Source organism: Hibiscus syriacus, unplaced genomic scaffold (assembly GCF_006381635.1).
Source record: "Hibiscus syriacus cultivar Baekdansim isolate YM2019G1 unplaced genomic scaffold, ASM638163v2 tig00110388_pilon, whole genome shotgun sequence".
Lineage (NCBI taxonomy): Eukaryota > Viridiplantae > Streptophyta > Magnoliopsida > Malvales > Malvaceae > Hibiscus > Hibiscus syriacus.
This window is the reverse complement of record NW_024062718.1, coordinates 1075183-1096404: the sequence shown is the minus strand read 5'-3', so window position 1 is coordinate 1096404 and position 21222 is coordinate 1075183. Positions and strand designations below refer to the sequence as shown.

Below are 21222 nucleotides of genomic sequence, written 5' to 3'. Positions count from 1 at the left end.
ATTTGCGATTCTGGGGATCGCGTTGCGATTTTTATTTCGCGTTGCGATTTTGTTGGTCATTTTGGCAAATCCAAAAAAAGTTGGTTAAAATCGTATATTATAACTTTTTTTTGGTCACTGAGGCGATTTTCTCTTTTTAAAATTATATAGAGTAAATGAAATTTCCACCAAGGTATTTTTCACGTGTCAAACAGTCCATGAATCTGCAAACTGCAAGTATCCACGTCGCACGTAAACAGACAATCAATCCTGAAATTCTTACATCAGTTTTCGTCAGAGAAATCCTAGTCCTCATGGGCCTTATCAGATTCCCCGAATCCCAGAGTGGCATCTTCAGTAATTTTTCCACAGGTTCTAACCTCTTTTTGTAATTTCACATTTATCTCCAGCCTTCGCAGATCACTCTTCCAATTCCTATAAATCGACGTTCGCCCCAATCTTTACCATTGTCGCGGTCGCAAATTCAAATTATTTTTTCTTCTGATCTTTGCATCTTTTCCTTCTTCTTTAAGTTGGTTCTCGCAGTGTTAATTCGTTTTATTCTCTTTCGTTTGATCCTAATTTCACCCACTCCCGTGTATCGAATTCGAATCTAGGGTTAGGGTTTTTATATTCTTCGATTTCCAAAAGGGGTTTCTTTGATCTATCAATTTTGACCTTGGATTTTGCTTTTTCCTGATTCCACTTATTTTGGGTCGGTCGAATATTTTCGGAGTTTCCTTAAATGTCGAAACTTTGTAGGGGTTGTTTTTATTAAAAAGAAGAATAATCTGTTTTTTCTTCCATTGTAAAATATTATAAAGAGCAAATTTGAAATTATTTATCTTTTTTTATTGTAAATCAATTTGAATGTATAAAATCATTTAATTGTATTTCCCTTTTCCTGCTTCTGTCGAATCTCTCAAATGATTGGTCAACGAATTTTCAGGTATGAACAAGCCTATATAGCTCAGTTAAGTAGAATATAGACCTGAACATTTTCATGTTTTTGCTTTAATTAATAATTTAAAATGTTTGCTTTTAAGTAATTCTGTAAAACGCGATTACATTCATACTATTTTGTACTTGTTGGTTGGCTGTTGCTTGTAGGGTACACGAAGAATTTTATATTAGAACGGGAACTTATAAGATTTTAGGAAGAATAAATTTATAAAATTTGGAGGCAAAAATAAATTATTAATAAAATTAAATATCTAAAATATATAAAAATTTGAAATTTTCAGCAACTGCCCCTATCCGCCTTTTCTGTCCATCGTGGTTACTATGGTAGTTAAAAGTTATGGTGATGAAAAGATTCTAATTTAGTATTATTAAATATTTGAATGTTTGTTGTTTACTGGCAGTCTAAATGATTCATAAATGCCCTTACATCGATGACTCTCAAGAGGTTGCGTGCAAGCAACCAAGGCAATGGGAAGATGCCGTCGACTTAGTTCCAGTTGTCAATGGTGTTCATCACAAAAGTTCTATCCCAGATCCTCAAATTTCTGGTATTAGAATGTTGAAACATCTATAATTCTTTTTGCATCATAGAGTACATGTTCTTGTGGACCTTGTGATACTGTACATGATATCATCAACGAGAACAGATACATAAGCATTTATTTCCAATTGCTAAACAAAAAAAGGTTGATTTTCCTTTAGTTCGTCGATTGAACATGTGGAAGGTGCATTTGATGAAGTTGCTTGTGGTTCTTAATTCTTATTATTAATTTGGTTGACATGCAGACAACTTTTGCAGATATTTGAGTTTATAGAAGCATTTTGGTACCCATTTCTTTATATTCTATGTATCTTGTACTGTGGTAGATTAATTGCTTGCATATGGTTCCTTTATCACATCTAATTATGTGCATCACCTTTATTGATACATTTTTCCAGTCAAATTAAAATCTAGAGTAAGTTACTGTATCTGATGGTTCCAATTTGAATAAGGTAAATGGGAGGACATTTACAGTAATTGCCAAGATAAAGGTAGTTTCGCTGAAGATCAATGTAACAATGTATTAACTGGAACCGGTAACGAACTTGAAAGTAGTACCTCTGGTTTTGTTTCTCATTTTTGGTGGGTAAACAGCACTGGGATAGATGCAAATGATGATCAAGAGGTGGCAGTTCATCTTCCGTTGTTTCCGGAATATTTTGTGTCGGGGCGCCGAATTCAGGATCTTCTTCATTCTAATGAGATCTATCAATCTATTCTTTCTCCTCGAATGCTAGTTTCTGTTGGACCAGAACATCAAGCTGATATCCCAGAATGGAGCCAACAGGATCCAAAGAACTCTACAGATTTTCTAGATATGTCAGATCCTCAAGTTGCCCTTAGATCATCATGTGCAGGCCTTATGGTAAACGATGATTACGGGAATAAGATGATAGGTTACTGTGTCATGCCAATGCCTGATTCTGAAGCAACTGCAAAGTTCCAGTGTGAAGATGGGGGACACAGAACTGAATGTGAATGCCTTGATCAGGGTTCTATCAGATGCGTTAGACAACATGTAATGGAAGCGAGAGAGAAACTAAGAGAGAATCTTGGCCAAGAAATATTCAGGGAGATGGGTCTCTGTGATATGGGGGAGGAAGTTGCTAAAAGATGGACTGAAGAGGAAGAACTGGCATTTTATAATGTTGTCCTCTCCAACCCTGTGTCAATGGGTAAGAATTTCTGGGATCATCTTTCTGCTGTTCTCCCTTCCCGTGCAAAGGAGGACTTCATTCGTTATTATTTTAATGTCTTTATGCTCAGAAAACGGGCTCAGCAGAACCGCAATGACCCCTTAAATGTTAATAGTGATGATGATGAGTGGCAGACTACTGAATATGGAATTCAAGCAGAGGATGACAACTCTGTCGTGGAATCTCCAATTGGTCAAGGAAACGCCGCACATTTTGGACACAGCCATGAGCAAGATGGTCACGAGGACATTGAAGATGACGATGTGGAGGGGGTTGGTTCTTCTGAAAATGTTGTTGGTGACATCTGTAGTGCTGCAACCAATGAAGAAGACAAGGGAGAAAGTTTCATTAGTAATTATAATAGCAATGACTTTCAGCTCGAGTAAGATTCAGGGGAATAATGAAGATGATTATGATATTCAGGATGACCTGTGCACATTATACGGGTATCAGAGGGAGAAGGTTGAATGTTGCGGCTTGCCTGAGGCAGTGGCAGATGCAAATCAACCCAGTCAAGACTGATATAGATTCAGGGTCAGACACTATAAATGGGTTGACAAAAGGAACTCCTGGAGAACAGGATTCTTGCAATCATAGCACTTGGATGTCAATACCATAGTTGAGGACTTGCATTTTCTTTATCCTGCAATGGTAGAATGAGATTGCTTATATCCAAGAAATTCTGAAAAATTCAGGGCTGGCGATGGTTTAATATCACCTGTCAAATTCAAGCTGGTTTTGTTTGAGTTTTCCAAGGTTTGGTGGGATAGCATGGATCATCATTGCGATTGAAAAGCCGCTGTTCAAAATAAATGTTAAGTAACCGGTTAGAACATCTGCATGTTAGAGTCGTGTTGCATAGTGATGCTTCCCAGGAGGCTAGCATCCATCGGAGCATATGGAACTCTCATTGAATTTTGCATGTCCTCTTCGGTAAGGATCATCAAAATTCGATTTGATTTAAAAATTAATTAATTAATTTTTAAATTTTGAGTTATTCAAGCTATTTAAAATAGTTTGAATTAGTTTGTGTTTTTTCTTTTTCTTCAATTTATCTTTTATGTTAAGTTTATTTTTAATTAAATTTGAATCATATGCTTTTAAACTATTATAATTTTTTTTTTATTTTTAAAAAAGTCATTTTTAATCAAAATTGAATTGAATGCTCCTCTAAAATTATACAATGTTTATGTAATTTTTAGTAATAAACTTTGGAGATTATTTCTTTCTACTAGTTCCATGATTTTTTTATATTCTTGCTAACGTTTTGTTTCAAATTCCTTTTAGAAAAACAATATTATATTTATATTTTATAATTTTAAATGGTATTTGTTTTAATAAATAATATTATAAATTTTATTTATACATGTGAAAAAATATGAAAGAATATAGGTATATCTCTTATATGGTTGGAGAAAAAATGTTTAAAATAAAATTAAATTAGATCATAATATCATAAATAACTTTAATAAAATTTAGATAAAATTTTAAAAAATATTGATTTGATTCAATTTTTTTAAAATAAGATTTAAATATAAGATACTATTCGTTAATTCAAAAGCAAATCAATTGTATATGCTTTTTTGGTCTCTAATAAATCATTATCTTTTTTGTTTCACAAGGATGAGTGTGTTGGAAATAATATGCATGATGGAGTGAGGATTGCCAGCATCAAAATGGATTGTAAGAGGGATTTTATCTCTTTGATTTTTCTTTTTGATTTGCAAGTCTTTTGATCTTATTATCAGCAGATTTTAGTTTAGTTCTTGGTGTAGGGTTTTATGGTTGTGCAAACATTTACAAGTAATGAGAATCAATTTGTGATCCAATTACACTTCAAATGATTCTAGAAATAGCTTTTGGAGAATGTAGGTGGTATAAATTGATTTCCAATGTTTGATTGAACGTTCCCTTTCAACATTTCAATGGAGTGGAATCGCATTGTGTCTTCTGATGGAGATAGAGTGGTGTCTGAAGGTGGATCGTGGGTAGAATTTGTTGACAATCTTAGTATGAGAGTGTATAGAAGTGTATTATGGGATCGTTTTAGCCTTTATGGTAAGGTGATTAAAGTTTTTATTCCGTTTGTTAATAGAAGATCCAACTATAAGGACAAGACGTTTGCCTTTGTGCACTTTGCGAGCAAGGAGGATTTGGTTAATGCTAAGGAGAAGATGAACAACGTCCTCGTTGATGGGAGGAGAATATTGGTGTCATATGTGAAATATCAGAGGAGTAGTTTTCCGAGTAACTTGAAGTGCGATAGTATCGTAGAGGCTGGAGGTATAGGTGTAGAGATATCGAAAAGGAAAAATGCAACTAGCCAAGTGGTTGAGGCAAAGAAGAAGGAGATGATGAACAGGTTCCATAATGGCAGGACATATAAGGATACGATAGTAGGTTTGAAAAAAGTTGAGGGTCAGCAATCCAGAAACCTTGGTGACAAGAGAGAGGAGAAGAAGCCTTTGGATTTCTTCATTCCAATGGAGGAAAGATCATGGTTGAGGTCGTCTTTAACAGGTATCGTTAAAGCGATATTTGAGGTTGAATTTGTGCAAAGGGCATTGAGAAGAGAGGGAATCAATGTCAAGGTAGTTAGATGAGGATATTTGAAAAATGCATATTTGATAGTATTCCAGTATGTGGAGGAGAAAGAAGCAACAATGGAAGATAAGTGGAAGGCTTTGTCCTTTTGGTTTGAACGGTTGGAGTCTGTGATAGAAGAGAAGGGTGTTTTATTACCTTATTGTGCAGTATCAATGATGGGCGTTCCGTTAAACTGTTGGTCAGTTTCATTTTTTATCAGTTTGGCATCGAGATGGGGTAAATTAGTGAAGATTCAAGAGTAGACAGCTCAAAGAGTTGATTGCAGGGTGGCTTAGATGTTATTAAGGGTTGAAAGCCCGTTTGACATCCCTCCACATATCATCATTAACACTTATGGAAGGTCCTTTACTATCAAGATTAAGGTAGACAACAGCGATGATTTCTTCCCTGAGCTTGAAGATGGGGTTGATAATGATGGGGTTGATGAAGATGGTTCTGAAAGAGGAACAGTGGATCCTTGGGAGGAGGTTTCGACGGATGGGAGCAAAGGGGAGGATCGAGGAGGTTTGCAAGGGCAGTTGAATTTCAAGCAGATGTCAGACTCTAGGAATAGGGCTGAAGAGTGGGTTCGAGGTACTTCACAGGGGGGTGGTTCAATGAACGAGAGAAATTTGAAAAAAAACGCTGATGCCAATGACAGTTTAAATGTTGACCTTTGTACCGAGGGGACAATACTAGGTGAAGGTCTCAGCAAGCTGACTGTGACAGGGGCTTTTTCTTATGGGAGGAAAATGGTGGCCAGCTTAGAGGGAGACACCTCGGGGAAAGATAAAGTGGCCCAAGATGATGGGCTTATTTCCAGCATGGGCAGGATGGAGGTATATGGGCCTGAGCGGGTTAGTCCAACAATAAATAAATATGGGAACAAGAATGAAGCTTTAATATCAACTTGTAACACCCCCAACTCGTATCCAACCCGGATACGAGTCAGAGATATTACTTTGACTTTTAAAACACAACTCTTACAAATAATAGCAAAATACTTGAACTTATATTAAGAAAATACGATAATATACATATGGTAATATAAGTTTACCAAAATATTCATAGCATACACAACTTAACTCTTTAGTTACATGCCAAAATCCATTTTCATAACAAAATGACCTACTGATTAAGTTGCTTCTGATCTGATAGTTGCAGGAGTAATGTTGTCTAGCTGCTTAACCTCGATCGTCTACTTTATCGGATCATATGTGTGAAACACTCACACGCTAAGTCATCGACTTAGTGAGGTAATATAATAATATCAATAAATATAAAGTAATTGCCAAAATGAGATGGGTTGCAATGATAAGATGTATGTAAACAATGCAATAACCAGAACCATGTTTCTTACACATATACTTATCAAATTCACATTCATAAGTTCACCTTATTAAGTTCATTAGCCCATGGTACCATACAGAGAACCTAAGGTATGTGAGTATTGTGAGGTTGTGCACTATGCTGTCACCGCAGCTCGTATAATTGCATCGAAGTGCCACGTAGAATTGCACCGGAGTGCCGCGTAGAATTGCACCGGAATGCCATATAATAATGTCCATAAGGACCACATATCATTCCTTAAGAATCATATACATATACTAGGGATCAAGCATGTGTCTCACAAGACTTCACACATGTTCCAAAGAATATATATATATATCCCGAAGGACCGCGTAGACCCTCTACCCTTGGCATGCCAACTATACCTATAGTTCTCATCTACATAACATGGGCTTTCACAATTCACCTAATTCGTATCACGTAGACATATTATTTTCATACCTTTATCACATAACTCATATAACTTTTTCTTGCATATTCATGTCACATAATGCATATGGTATGAATTCATGTCATGTATCATAATATGAAATACGATCATATATCAAAATATTGAATCTAGACTTATCACAAGTCTAGAACTGAATAGAATACATATTCATGCTATGCATATGCACTCACCTAGATTTCTTTGTCTTTTCCTCGATTGATCCTACTTGTCGATGGTTCCGGAACTCGTTTAGGCTCGATATCTACATAGTAATTCATTGATACTTATCAATATACTAATTAGTATATTCTAAGCTATCATTCTTAGGCTAAAAGAAAAGCCATTTTCATCTTTTAATGGAGGTATGCATCGATGCACTACTCCATGCATCGATGCATAAATCCTATTCGATGTTTGTATTTAATGGGGATGCATCGATGCACTCCTTATGCATCGATGCATTAATTGCATTCGATGTTTGTATTTTAAAAGAGTGCATCGATGCACTTCATGTGCATCGGTACACCTTGAAAATTTTCTGGGATTTATCATCGATGCATCGGTGCACAATGAATGTGCATCGATGCACATTGCCCAGAATTGTCATTTTAGCACGAAAATCTCTTCTTAGTCTACTTAACACTTTATATTTCCCCTCTTTATATAGCCTTAACTTGCATACTCTTACTTAAACTAATTATTATCCATTCCATACTTTTAAAACTTAGAAATCCAATTCTCCTTGTAGAGTTTAAGAATCTAACCCAAATTCCAACATGTTCTAATTTGAATTCTAACACCTCATACTTCTTATTTAGTTTTATGACAAGTCAAAACCCACTTCTAATTATTATTAGAAACTCTAATCCAAGATTTCACTTTTCTACTTCCTTTCTTTAATCCTTCATAACTCACCAATCTTTGAGTTTCTATAATATTTTCCATCTCCATAATCTTTCCTAAAGCTTCATAAATCAAACCCATACTTTAATTTAAAGGATTAACCAAAAGAAATCAAACTTACCTTAGGTTTGGGTGCTTCACGTTGAAGAAGAAAATGAAGAAGAAATAAGAATCAAGAGTTGTCTGGAAACTCTTGTTTCTTTCCCTTGGGTATTATAATACCAAATATATAATATTTAATTATTACTTTTACTCAATGACCCTTTTACCCTTTTAATTCTCATTCACTTATTAATTCATCCTACACCAAATATTTTAATCAATTCCTTCAACTTTCAATTTATCAACTTTGATCACTAAATTATAAAATTTCACAATTTAATCACTAACCCAGTATGGAGGATGTTATAAATCTCCCTCCCTTAAGAAAATTCGTCCTCGAATTTTCATTGTACGAACAGATGGGGATACTGAAGTCGCATCTCTTCTTCACGTTCCCACGTGGCTTCTTCTACTTTGTGATTTCTCCAAAGAACCTTGACCAACGGAATTGTCTTACTCCTTAACTGTTTGACTTCATAAGATAATATTCTCACTGGTTCTTCTTCATATGTCAGATCCGATTGGACTTTTACTTGTTATGGTGCAACTATATGAGAGGGATCGGACCTATACCTTCGCAACATGGACACGTGAAATACATTATGAATTTTCTCTATCTCCGGTGGCAAAAATAATTGATATGCCACTGGTCATATCCTCTTAACAACTTCATATGGCCCGATGAATCTAGGACTTAACTTTCTTTTTCGACCAAATCGTAAGACTTTCTTCCAGGGAGATACTTTCAGAAACACTTTATCTCTAACCTCAAATTCAATCTCTTTTCTTTTAAGATCAGAATAGGACTTTTGTCGATCAAATGCCACTTTGAGGTCATGCTGAATTTCACGCACTTTGTCTTCCACATCTTGAATTAAATCTGGACCAAGTACACTTCGATCTTTGAGCTCATACCAGTTTAATGGAGTACGACATTTCCTCCCATATAACGCCTCATAAGGTGCCATTTTAATACTGGATTGATAACTATTGTTGTAAGCAAACTCTGTCAGCGGTAAATACTTTTCCCATGATCCTTTGAATTCCATTACGCATGCTCTCAACATATCTTCCAATATTTGAATAGTTCTCTCTGATTGCCCATCCGTCTGAGGGTGAAAGGCCGTACTAAAGTTTAAACGAGTTCCCAACGCTCCATGCAAAGATTTCCAGAATCTAGAAGTGAATCGAGGGTCTCGATCAGAGACTATGGAAACATGCACTCCATGTAATCTAATAATTTCTCTAATATACAGTTCAACGTACTTTTCCATAGAGAAATCTGTTCTAACCGGAAGGAAATGCGCTGACTTAGTCAACCGATCAACAATTACCCATATTGATTCTCTTTTGTTCGGAGTTAAGGGTAACCCCGAAACAAAATCCATCGTAACATTATCCCACTTCCATTGAGGAATAGAAAGGGGTTGTAATAATCCAGACGAAACTTGGTGCTTTGCTTTGACTTGTTGACATATCAAACACTTAGACACAAATTCGGTGATGCTTCGTTTCATCCCTGGCCACCAAAATCGATCCTTCAAATCCATATACATCTTGGTTCCACCCGGGTGCATCGTTAATGGACTACAATAAGCCTCTGTCAATATTTCTTTCTTCAAGTCTTCATTGTCGGGTATCACAATTCTTCCTTTACAATATAGATTTCCATATGACTTAACCTCAAAATCCCTAATCTCTTTATTCTTTACTTGCTCTATTCTTTTCAAACACATTTCGCCTTTACTTTGTAATTCTCCAATTCGTTCCAACCATTCCGGTTTAAACCTTAGTTTCGCACATAGACCACCGTCTCCAGTTAAAGATAATCTTGCGTCTATAGCTCGTAAGGCTGCAAACGTTTTCCTGCTCAAGGCATCAGCTACCACGTTAGCCTTTCCGAGGTGATAATCAATTATCACATCATAATCTTTTAAGAATTCAACCCATCTCCTTTACCTCAAATTAAGTTCTTTCTGAGTCATTAAATACTTCAAGCTCTTATGATCTGTATACAAGTAACAACGCTCTCCATAAAGATAATGACGCCAAATCTTGAGAGCGAACACTACAGCAGCCATTTCTAAATCATGGGTGGGGTAATTCTTTTCACGTGGTTTCAACTATCTCGATGCATACGCTACCACTTTCCCTTCTTGTATTAACACACACCCTAACCCATTATAGGACGCGTCACTGAACACTATGAAATTCTTGCCAGTTTCAGGTTGAACTAATACAGGAGCTTCTGTCAGAATTCCCTTTAAAACTTCAAAACTTTATTGACATTCAGAAGTCCAACTAAATGATACGTTCTTTCTCATTAGCTTTGTTAGAGGCAGTACAATTATCAAAAAATTCTTAACGAATATTCGATAATAACCGGCAAGTCCATGGAAACTCCGAACTTCAGACACATTCTTAGGAACTTCCCAATCTATTATAGCTTTAATCTTTTGAGGGTCCACCCTAATCTCGTCTGCGGAGATCATATGCCCCAAGAAAATTGCTTTATTTAACCAAAACTCACATTTGGACAATTTGGCATACAACTTCTTATCTCTTAAAATTTGCAAGACGATCCTCAGATGTGCGTTATGCTCTTCATGGGATTTCGAGTACACCAATATGTCATCAATAAAGACAACAACAAACTGGTCCAAGTAGGGCTAAAAAATCCTGTTCATGAGATCCATGAAAGCAGCAGGTGCATTCGTTACTTCGAATGGCATTACGATGAATTAATAATGACCATATCTTGTCCTGAAAGCCATCTTCGGAATGTCTTTCTCCTGAATCTTCAATTGGTGATAACCGGAACGTAAGTCAATCTTTGAGAATACCAAAGCTCCTTTTAACTGATCAAATAAATCTTCAATGAGTGGGAGAGGATACTTATTCTTTATTGTCACCTTATTGAGCTGTCGATAGTCAATGCAGAGACGCATTGATCCATCTTTCTTCTTGACAAATAACACCGGAGCTCCCCAAGGCGACACACTTGGTCGAATAAATTCCTTCTCTAACAGCTCTTGCAACTAATTCTTTAACTCTTGCAATTCCTTCGGAGCTATCCGATAAGGTGTCATTGCAATTGGAGTGGTTCCCGACATTATTTCAATTTGAAATTCTACCTCTCTATCTGGAGGTAATCCTGGCAACTCAGCAGGAAAAACATCAGAGAATTCTCGAACTATTGGAATCTCATTTAATCATTTCTCTTTAGTTCTGACATCTATCACATTAGCAAGAAAACCTTGACATCCTTGCAACAGTAGCTTCTTGGCAGACATCACGGATATTATATTTGCAAAAGGATTAAACTTTTCACTACTCACACTTATCTCTGATCCTCCTGGACTTTTCAGGGTTACCCTTTTCGATATGCAATTAACATCTCCATAGTAAAGGAACAACCAATCCATTCCCAGAATCACTTCAAACTCATCAAAGTGTAATTCCATCAGATTAGCAGGGAATTCAATTCCCTGAATCTTTATGGGACACCCTTTACAGACTTTGTTCACCCGAGCACTATGGCCTAAAGGATTAGTTACTATAATCTCATTACTCGTAGCATCTAAGGGGATCCTCAATTCATTTACTAATTTACTTGTAATGTAAGAATAATTAGAGCCTGGATCAATCAGTACCAATACTAATTTATCGTATAGTTGAAAAGTGCATGCTATAATATCAGGGTCATCACGGTCTTCACTTGTCTTTAGATTGTACACCCGTGCAGTTGACTAAACTTTAGGTTGAGCAAAGGATTCAAACTGGTTCCTTCTTCTGCCTCTTCCTCGTCCTCTTTGTGAGGCAGAACCAACTCTTTCAGATGGTTCAGGCTCACCAACCATCAATGGACAATCTCAGATAAAATGTTCGATATCTCCGCATCGAAAACAGGTTTCAGAAGCCATCCGACAAGCCCCAAAATGGTTTTCCCACAATACTGACACTGTCTCGCTTGACTCGGAGTAGATCTCCCAACACCAGATCACACTGACTGCGTCTGTCTAGGTCTTGCCTGACTTGCTCCCCTAGCAGATGATGCAACTGATTCTGATCTAGCTTGTGATCGAAATCCTGAGTCTCTTTCTCTTTTTTATGGTGCTGAGCTAGAAGAAGCACCAGTTCTCTTTGATGTCTGAACTCTAAAATCCTTGAATATCTCATTCTGAGCTCTTTCAATAGCCTTGGCACGATTGATCACCTCTTGGAACGAGGACAAATTCAATACTATCAACATCTCTTTCAATCTAGGGCGTAAGCCCTCCATAAACCATTCACAAGCCTCTTTTTCAGTAGACACAAGCTCAGATGCAAACCTACTCAACTTGTTGAACTCACATTCATACTCATATACAGAACGGTTCATCTGTTTCAAATTCAAAAACTCCAGCTTTATTTGCCGAATAAACTGATCTCCAATATACTTGTTTTTAAATTCTTCAATAAACAAATACCAAGTCAACTGGTCGTTTGACATCCTCATGGTGACGTTCGTCCACCATATCCTCGTCTGACCCCTCAATAAAGATACAGCTCCATCTAACTTCTCCACTTCGGAACAGTGGAGACCATCTAGCATGATTTTCAAATCATTCAACCAAAGATCCGCTGACACTGGACCTTCTCAGCTTCTCCCTTAAATTCGGGAGCTCCTAAACCTCTCAACTCTTTTGCTATATTCATTCTTTGAGTTGGTGGAACAGAAGGTTGAAGACGCGTCAGAATAGCGTCTAACGTTCTGAAGAACGTATCTTGATCTTGCACAGGCACTCCTTGAGATGCATGTTCTTCACCTTGCCTGGCCAGGGCAGGTGAATTACTGCTTTCAACAGGCCTATCTTCTCCCGCTTCACTTCGGGAGCTATTATGTCCGGACATCTAATAAAATAAACATATTGTTCTATTAGCAAAACAACATACTCATACTATACCAGATCAGAAGTTCTCACTATTTGTTGGCATGTATCCCATTTAAAGACTCTATAGACTCTGGTTTATGCCTAGAATCGGCTAAACCATAGCTCTGATACCATTAAATATAACACCCCCAACCCGTATCCAACCCGGATACGAGTCAGAGATATTACATTGACTTTCAAAACACAACTCTTACAAATAATAGCAAAATACTTGAACTTATATTAAGAAAATACGATAATATACATATGGTAATATAAGTTTACCAAAATATTTAGAGCATACACAACTTAACTCTTTAGTTACATGCCAACATCCATTTTCATAACAAAATGACCTACTGATTAAGTTGCTTCTGATCTGATAGTTGCAGGAGTAATGTTGTCCAGCTGCTTAACCTCGATCGTCTACTTTATCGGATCCTACGTGTGAAACACTCACACGCTAAGTCATCGACTTAGTGAGACAATATAATAATATCAATAAATATCAAGTAATTGCCAAAATGAGATGGGTTGCAATGATAAGATGTATGTAAACAATGCAATAACTAGAACCATGTTTCTTACACATATACTTATCAAATTCACATTCATAAGTTCACCTTATTAAGTTCATTAGCCCATGCTACCATACAGAGAACCTAAGGCATGTGAGTATTGTGAGGTTGTGCACTATGCTGTCACCACAGCTCGTATAATTGCACCGAAGTGCCACGTAGAATTACACCGGAGTGCCGTGTAGAATTGCACCGGAGTGCCATATAATAATATCCATAAGGACCACATATCATTCCTTAAGAATCATATACATATACTAGGGATCAAGCATGTGTCTCACAAGACTTCACACATGTTCCAAAGAATATATATATATCCCGAAGGACCGCATAGACCCTCTACCCTTGGCATGCCAACTATACCTATAGTTCTCGTCTACATAACATGGGCTTTCACAATTCACCTAATTTGTATCACGTAGACATATTATTTTCATACATTTATCACATAACTCATATAACTTTTTCTTGCATATTCATGTCACATAATGCATATGGTATGAATTCATGTCATGTATCATAATATGAAATACGATCATGTATCAAAATATTGAATCTAGACTTATCACAAGTCTAGAACTGAATAGAATACATATTCATGCTATGCATATGCACTCACCTAGATTTTTTTGTCTTTCCCTCGATTGATCCTACTTGTCGATGGTTCCGGAACTCGTTTAGGCTCGATATCTACATAGTAATTCATTGATACTTATCAGTATATTAATTAGTATAGTCTAAGTTATCATTATTAGGCTAAAAGAAAAGCCATTTTCATCTTTTAATGGAGGTATGCATCCATGCACTACACCATGCATCGATGCATAAATCCTATTTGATGTTTGTATTTAATGGGGATGCATCGATGCACTCCTTATGCATCGATGCATTAATTGCATTCGATGTTTGTATTTTAAAAGAGTGCATCGATGCACTTCATGTGCATCGGTACACCTTGAAAAATTTATGGGATTTATCATCGATGCATCGGTGCACAATGAATATGCATCGATGCACATTTCCCAGAATTGTCATTTTAGCACGAAAATCTCTTCTTAGTCTACTTAACACTTTATATTTCCCCTCTTTATATATCCTTAACTTGCATACTCTTACTTAAACTAATTATTATCCATTTCATACTTTTAAAACTTAGAAATCCAATTCTCCATGTAGAGTTTAAGAATCTAACCCAAATTCCAACATGTTCTAATTTGAATTCTAACACCTCATACTTCTTATTTAGCTTTATGACAAGTCAAAACCCACTTCTAATTCTTATTAGAAACTCTAATCCAAGATTTCACTTTTCTATTTCCTTTCTGTAATCCTTCATAACTCACCAATCTTTGAGTTTCTATAATATTTTCCATCTCCATAATCTTTCCTAAAGCTTCATAAATCAAACCCATACTTTAATTTGAAGGATTAACCAAAAGAAATCAAACTTACCTTAGGTTTGGGTGCTTCACGTTGAAGAAGAAAATGAAGAAGAAAGAAGAATCAAGAGTTGTCTGGAAACTCTTGTTTCTTTCCCTTGGGTATTGTAATACCAAATATCTAATATTTAATTATTACTTTTGCTCAATGACCCTTTTTCCCTTTTAATTCTCATTCACTTATTAATTCATCCTACATAAAATATTTTAATCAATTCCTTCAACTTTCAATTTATCAACTTTGATCGCTAAATTATAAAATTTCACAATTTAATCACTAACCCAGTACGGAGGATGTTACAAATTACACAGGTTGAAAATGGTATGCAATATGGGTCTGTGCCATTGTCCCAACAGCGGCCTTCTGGGAGGAGTGCATCGGTTAGTAATGTTGTTAGAGGCTTTCATAACATAGTTTATGTTAGGAGGTGGGATGCTAAAAGTTGTGGTGGTAAGGATGATGTTATTGGAGCAGGAGATGAGAAACATGTGAGGACAGAAGCAAGGGAGTGTTGGAAAGTATCCAAGTGTTGGGGGTAAAGTTTAAAGGAGGATAAAAAGATTTCGTGACCAAAGTTGCTCCTTTGGTGAATAATAGAGATGATTGAGGAGAGGTAGTTGGTTCAGGGGTTATGGTCATAAAATGAATTTGATGGTAGAATGGTCCATTATGTGTTGGAATGTTAGGGGTCTGGGTAAGAAGGTTAAAGCTTGAGCTATTCGGAGATTTGTTGAGGAGAGAAAACCGACTATCTTATTTCTTCAAGAATCCAAATTAGAAGCTGTTAGTACTATGTTAGGAAGGAAAATGGGAGGGAAAATCCTTAATGGTTTGGTTGTTGTGCAGGCTTTAGGTTCAGCTGGTGGACTAATAACAATGTGGAATCAGAAAGTATTTATGGTTAAGGAAAAAGTCATCCAGACTAGATTTGTGGCATTAAAGGGATGGATGGATGGATGGTATACTAAACATTTGTTGTTTCATAAATGTCTATGGTCCAAGTGTGGAGGCTGATAAAGAGCCGTTGAGAATTAACTTCATTTCTGGAACAGGTTGACTGTCTAGTGTGCTTAGGTGGAGATTTCAATGCCCTTTTGACTCAGGAAGAGAAAATGGGTGGCACTGTGAATTTGGTTTCGATGAATACTTTTCGAGATTTTGTTTCTAAGTCAAATTTAATTGATTTGCCTTTAGTGGGAGGTCAGTTCACGTGGTGTAATAATAGGGAAGTTCTCACTTTTGAGAGATTGGATCGGTTTTTAGTTGATCATAGTTTTTTCTCGCAATTCCCAAAGATCAGCCAAACTTTGCAGCCTCGGTCCATTTCTGATCACAACATTATTCTGTTGGAGAATAGGGAATGTAATTGGGGGCCGAAGCCGTTTAGACTGTTTAATTATATGTTGGAGGAGGAAGGGTTTAGCGACTTGTTGACAAAAGAGCTGCTCAAACTGGGTGCACAGGAAAACTTGATGTCCATTTCAAAAACACTTAACCGGGTGAAAGATGTGGCAAAAAATTGGTCTGGTAAGGGTTATCTTCAATTACCAGGTAAAATCAGAACGTTGGAGTCTACGATCCATGATATGGAAATGAAATTACAACAAGGGTATTCCTTGGTGTCAATGAATTCTATTGTTGAAGCAAAGAGAGATTTATGGGAGCTACAAAAGAAGGAATAATCAATTTGGGTGCAAAAGTCTAGATTGAAATTGAGATTGGAGGGTGATAAGAACACAAAGTTTTTCCATCACAGTGCAGGAATTAGAGGGAGGATAAATTGTATTAAATCCCTCAAAGTTGATGGTGAAGTTATAGAAGATCCTAGGTCAGTTAAAGCTTCAGTGATGGAGTTCTTCAAGAGGTTGTATAATCATAAAAACACCCTGGAGGCAGAGGACTTAAATCTGGATTTTCTTAAGCTCTCGGAAGGCCAGTGTTTAGCATTGGAGAAATTTTTTTCTGAAGAGGAAGTTTGGGAAGCTATTGGTCATTCGGATATCAACAAAGCTCCAGGTCCAGATGGTCTGAACTTAGGGTTTTTTAAGAAGTTCTAGAATATTTTGAAGGATGATATTATGCGATTTTTTAGGGATTTCTATGTGGGGAAGGAGTGGGAGCCGGAGGTGAATTTTTCCTTCATTTCTCTTATTCCAAAGAAGGCAAATCTGGAGGGGTTGGAAGAGTTTAGGCCAATCAGCCTAGTGGGAGATCTATATAAAGTTATTTCTAAGGTCTTAGCTAGAAGGCTGAGTTTGTGTATTAATGATATTATGAGTCTTTCCCAATTTGCTTTTATTCCAGGGAGGAACATCTTGGACTGCTCTTTTATTGCAAATGAGAGTATTGATTTTTGGAGAAAAATAAGGCTGAAGGGAGCAGTCTTCAAGGTGGATTTTAAGAGAGCTTATAACTCGGTGGATTGGAAAATTTTGATACAAATAATGAGCAAAATGGGGTTTGGTGATAAGTGGAGGTCGTGGATGTACCAATACATGTCAACTGCTGAGATTTCAGTTTTAGTAAATGAGTCTCATACGGAGAAATTTCATACATCCAGGGGTCTGAGACAAGGATGTTCGCTTTCACCTATGCTTTTCAACTTGGCTGCTGAGTTTTTGTATTTGTTGTTAACTAAAGCAGTGGATTTGGGACTGTTTTCGGGATTTGATTTAGGAGTGCAGGACCGAGCATTCAAGCTGTCACATCTTCAATTTGCGATGATCTTATAATTTTCAGTAAAGGCTCTATTCGTTAGTTGAGGAATGTTAGAAGAGTGTTACTTATTTATGAGCTTCTGGTGGGGTTGAAGTTAAATCTAGGCAAAAGCATGATTTTTGGAGTAAATGATGAAGATGGGGAGTTCACTACTTGGGCAGAAGTTATTGGCTGCTCGGTTGGATATCTTCCATCTGAATATTTAGGACTGCCTCTGGGGTATAAGAGGAATTCGACTACTATGTAGGATCCTATAGTGGCGAGATTTCATGCTAAATTGAGTGGTTGGATAGCTAATTCTTTGTTGATAGCGGGAAGGGTGGTATTGGTCAAATCGGTGCTTTGCTCTCTACCGATCTATTTTCTTTTTATGTTCAAAATTCCAGTTGTTGTGCTACTTAAACTTAACTCTATCATGGCTTCATTTCGGTTGACAAGAAAAAAATCCATTGGGTCAACTGGAAGTCGGTTACTAAACCAAAAAAACTGGGGTGTCTAGGGATCCCTAATCTAGCTCTAATGAGCCGAGCCTTACTAGGGAAATGGATATGGAAGTTTACTTCTGAAAAGAAGTCTTGGTGGAAGAGAGTGGTTTGTGTTGTTTACAATCTGGATCCGAATTCCATTATTATGGGGAATTCTTGGCCAGCTCGTTCATCGTGGATTTGGAAATGTGTGGTGAAAAACTTCTTTAACAGTGATGATTTTAGAGATTATCTTAGAAGGAATATGCGTTTGAAGGCAGGAAATGGGGAAGCTATGGAGTTTTTGAATGATGTATGGTTGGGTGATGTTCCCTTGAAAATTTCGTTTCCTAGACTTTATGTTCTATCAAATAATAAAGCGGGTAAAGTGATGGAGTTTATGGTGAATAATACCTCGGGTTGGGTGTGGGACATCCAAATGAGAAGGAATTTGGCTGACTGGGAAATTGAACAGTGGCTGCAGTTGATCATTATGTTGAATAATACCTCCATTTTTCCTGCGGAAGATGATTGTTGGATTTGGTTAGCGAATGGTGAAGGAATTTTCACAACAAAGTCTTGTATAAACTCTTTCTTTGACCAAGGTGGTTTTGAGCAGAATCATGTGAATTGGGAAAATAATATTTAGACAGGGTTAGCTCCTCCAAGGGTGGAAATGTTTGTTTGGCAATTGGTGCAGCAAAGAGTACCTGTTAAAAATGAGTTAGCAAAGAGAGGTGTTGTAGAGATTGTTGATAAGCTTTGTGTTTTGTGTGGTCGGGAGGTGGAATCAGTTTCCCATTTATTTCTGCATTGTAGGGTTGTGTGGGGTCTGTGGTCTTCCTTCTTGAAAATGTGGGATGTGTCATTAATGATTCCAAAGTGTTCCATGGATTTTTTAATTTTGTGGGATGATTTTATGACTAACTCTTTGATTTGGAAATTCATTCCTAGGGCAATGATGTGGTCAGTTTGGAAATGTAGAAATGAGATTATCTTTCATAAAGTAAAGCTGGATTTGGTCAGATTATATTTCTTTGTAAGATTTAGAGTGGCTTCCTGGTTTAGTGCTCGTTTTAAGGATGTGGGTTTTCCTTTAGATTCTCTAGTAGGTGATTTGAAACTTGTTGATTCGGCAGGCAGATCAGGAAGGGGTTGCTCTCGATTAGCTTGCTGGGTTCCTCCACCGGATGGGTTTCTAAAGTTAAACGTTGATGGAGCGATGGTTTTGGGGTGGGAAAAAGGTAGTATTGGTGGTCTGATTCGGAATAGCAGAGGACTATTGCTACAGTGGTTCTCTGAATCAGTAGGGGGTGGTCCTCCTATCTTGGCAGAGTTTTTGGCAATTAAAAGAGGGATTTGTCTTATGGAGGAGTTGGATTTGGTCCCAAATCAGAGATTTATCGTGGAATCAGACTCATCTATCGCTCTGAAGTGGATCCAGAATCCGGGTTTAAGCCCCCCTTTGCATCTATCCTTGGTGAAGGATATAGTTTCGCTTTTGACTGGAAAAGATATTATATTTAGGCATATTTTGAGGGCGGAAAACTGGGAAGCTAACAAACTAGCTAAAGATTGGATAGGGTGATTTTTTGATTATTTGATCGTGTTGATTAGCAGGAGTGTATTTTCCTATTTGTTAGGTGGTTTGTTTTAAGTTTTATGTTCTTCAGTAGAAAGTCTAGGAGTTTGTTCAGTCTTTGTAATTTGGCTCTTGTGAATAAAAGTTTCTTGGCACTCTTTTCCTCCTTTTTTCCTTCATGTTACCTTCATAACATGGCAGGGCTTGAAGGAGGTTTTTAATGAGGCCTACTTTCTATCAAAAAAAAAAACTAATAGCATTGGATATAGACTCAAATTCATAGCATGGTCATGATGCTTATAGGACAACTTCCATGTCTCTTCTTCCTCCCAACCATTTCTAAGACCATCGGTCCATAGCTGTAGACATATTTACGAGAAACATGTTGCACTTCCGAGCTGGAAACCATAATTTAGACACATCAGAGATGTTGGGACAAAAACTCTCCGTCCAAAACCATGTTATGAGTTTTTTTTGTCAAACTGAAACATCTTTGAGTTACTCATATAAAAGTTTGATCCTTTAAAACGATCAGATAATGATATGGTACTCTCGAATATAATCCGAGTAAGGGTCCAAGCTATAAAAGAAAATCTTATAAAACTTTATATTTTTGAGTTTGATCAAATAGGGATATAATATTTTCGAATCTGCTCAAAATCAGAACTTTCATTTGAACATCAAATACCAGATCTTTATTTAAATTTATAACATTTTTGGTTTTTTTAAGACAGTGTTAAGGATTCAACAAACATGTAAATTTATTATTCTTGAGTGATATAATTGAATCGTATCGCAATACGATAAAAGATTCATCTCATTACCTTAACAATAATAGCTAATATTGTTATCAATTTAGACATTAGAACATTATAATTGTGTTTAGACGTTGATGGACCTTTCAATTCTGGGATTTACCAGTAGGCTCTCCCTTTGGTTTCTAGCAAATCTCTTGCTGTTAAGATATTTATCCCATATTTTGGGGACTAATGTCTCTCGGGTACCTTTTTTCTCTCATTTTCCATATGATTTTCGTGTATATCAACCTGCAGCACCTTTGGAAATGATCTTTAACCAATAAGTCACTGGCTAGAAGTGATTTCCAGTAACTGCATTGTGCTGGCTGGACTGGTACTCTTCACTTTGTTGATTGGAAACATCCAAGTTACTACAAAACGAAATGTTAACACTGAAAGAAGAAATAAAGAATAAAAAAATTTCTGTGTTGTAACCAGAGCCTCAGTAAAGGCCACATGACCATCTAGAGTGAATGCAGACGATGCTGCGAGTCTTTGGTCATTTTGTATTGCAATTTTGATCATTATTTTAATAAATTAAATATCGTTTTATATATCATGTATACTAAAAACTAAAAATCATATACACAAAAGTTGCTAATAAATAAATTATAATATACTGACCTTAAAATCTTCATTTACATCACAAAGATCATAAACCCGAATTTACAATATCTGTT

General features: G+C 36.6%; 1 protein-coding gene across 1 annotated transcript; it reads left to right on the top strand.

Annotated features, from left to right (window-relative positions):
* The first annotated feature begins 912 nt into the window (after nt 1–912).
* Nucleotides 913–19883, top strand: LOC120123068. Its single transcript, XM_039142066.1, has 7 exons — nt 913–928; nt 1344–1439; nt 1476–1490; nt 1936–3021; nt 4156–4167; nt 11039–11048; nt 19835–19883. Exons 2-7 carry the CDS (start codon nt 1349–1351, stop codon nt 19881–19883), a joined length of 1263 nt encoding a protein of 420 aa, XP_038997997.1. The 5' UTR covers nt 913–928; nt 1344–1348.
* The last annotated feature ends 1339 nt before the right edge of the window (nt 19884–21222 follow it).

Excerpts from the sequence above, each read along its gene's own strand:
- LOC120123068 (XM_039142066.1), top strand. The coding sequence starts at position 1,349 with ATGATTCATAAATGCCCTTACATCGATGACTCTCAAGAGGTTGCGTGC.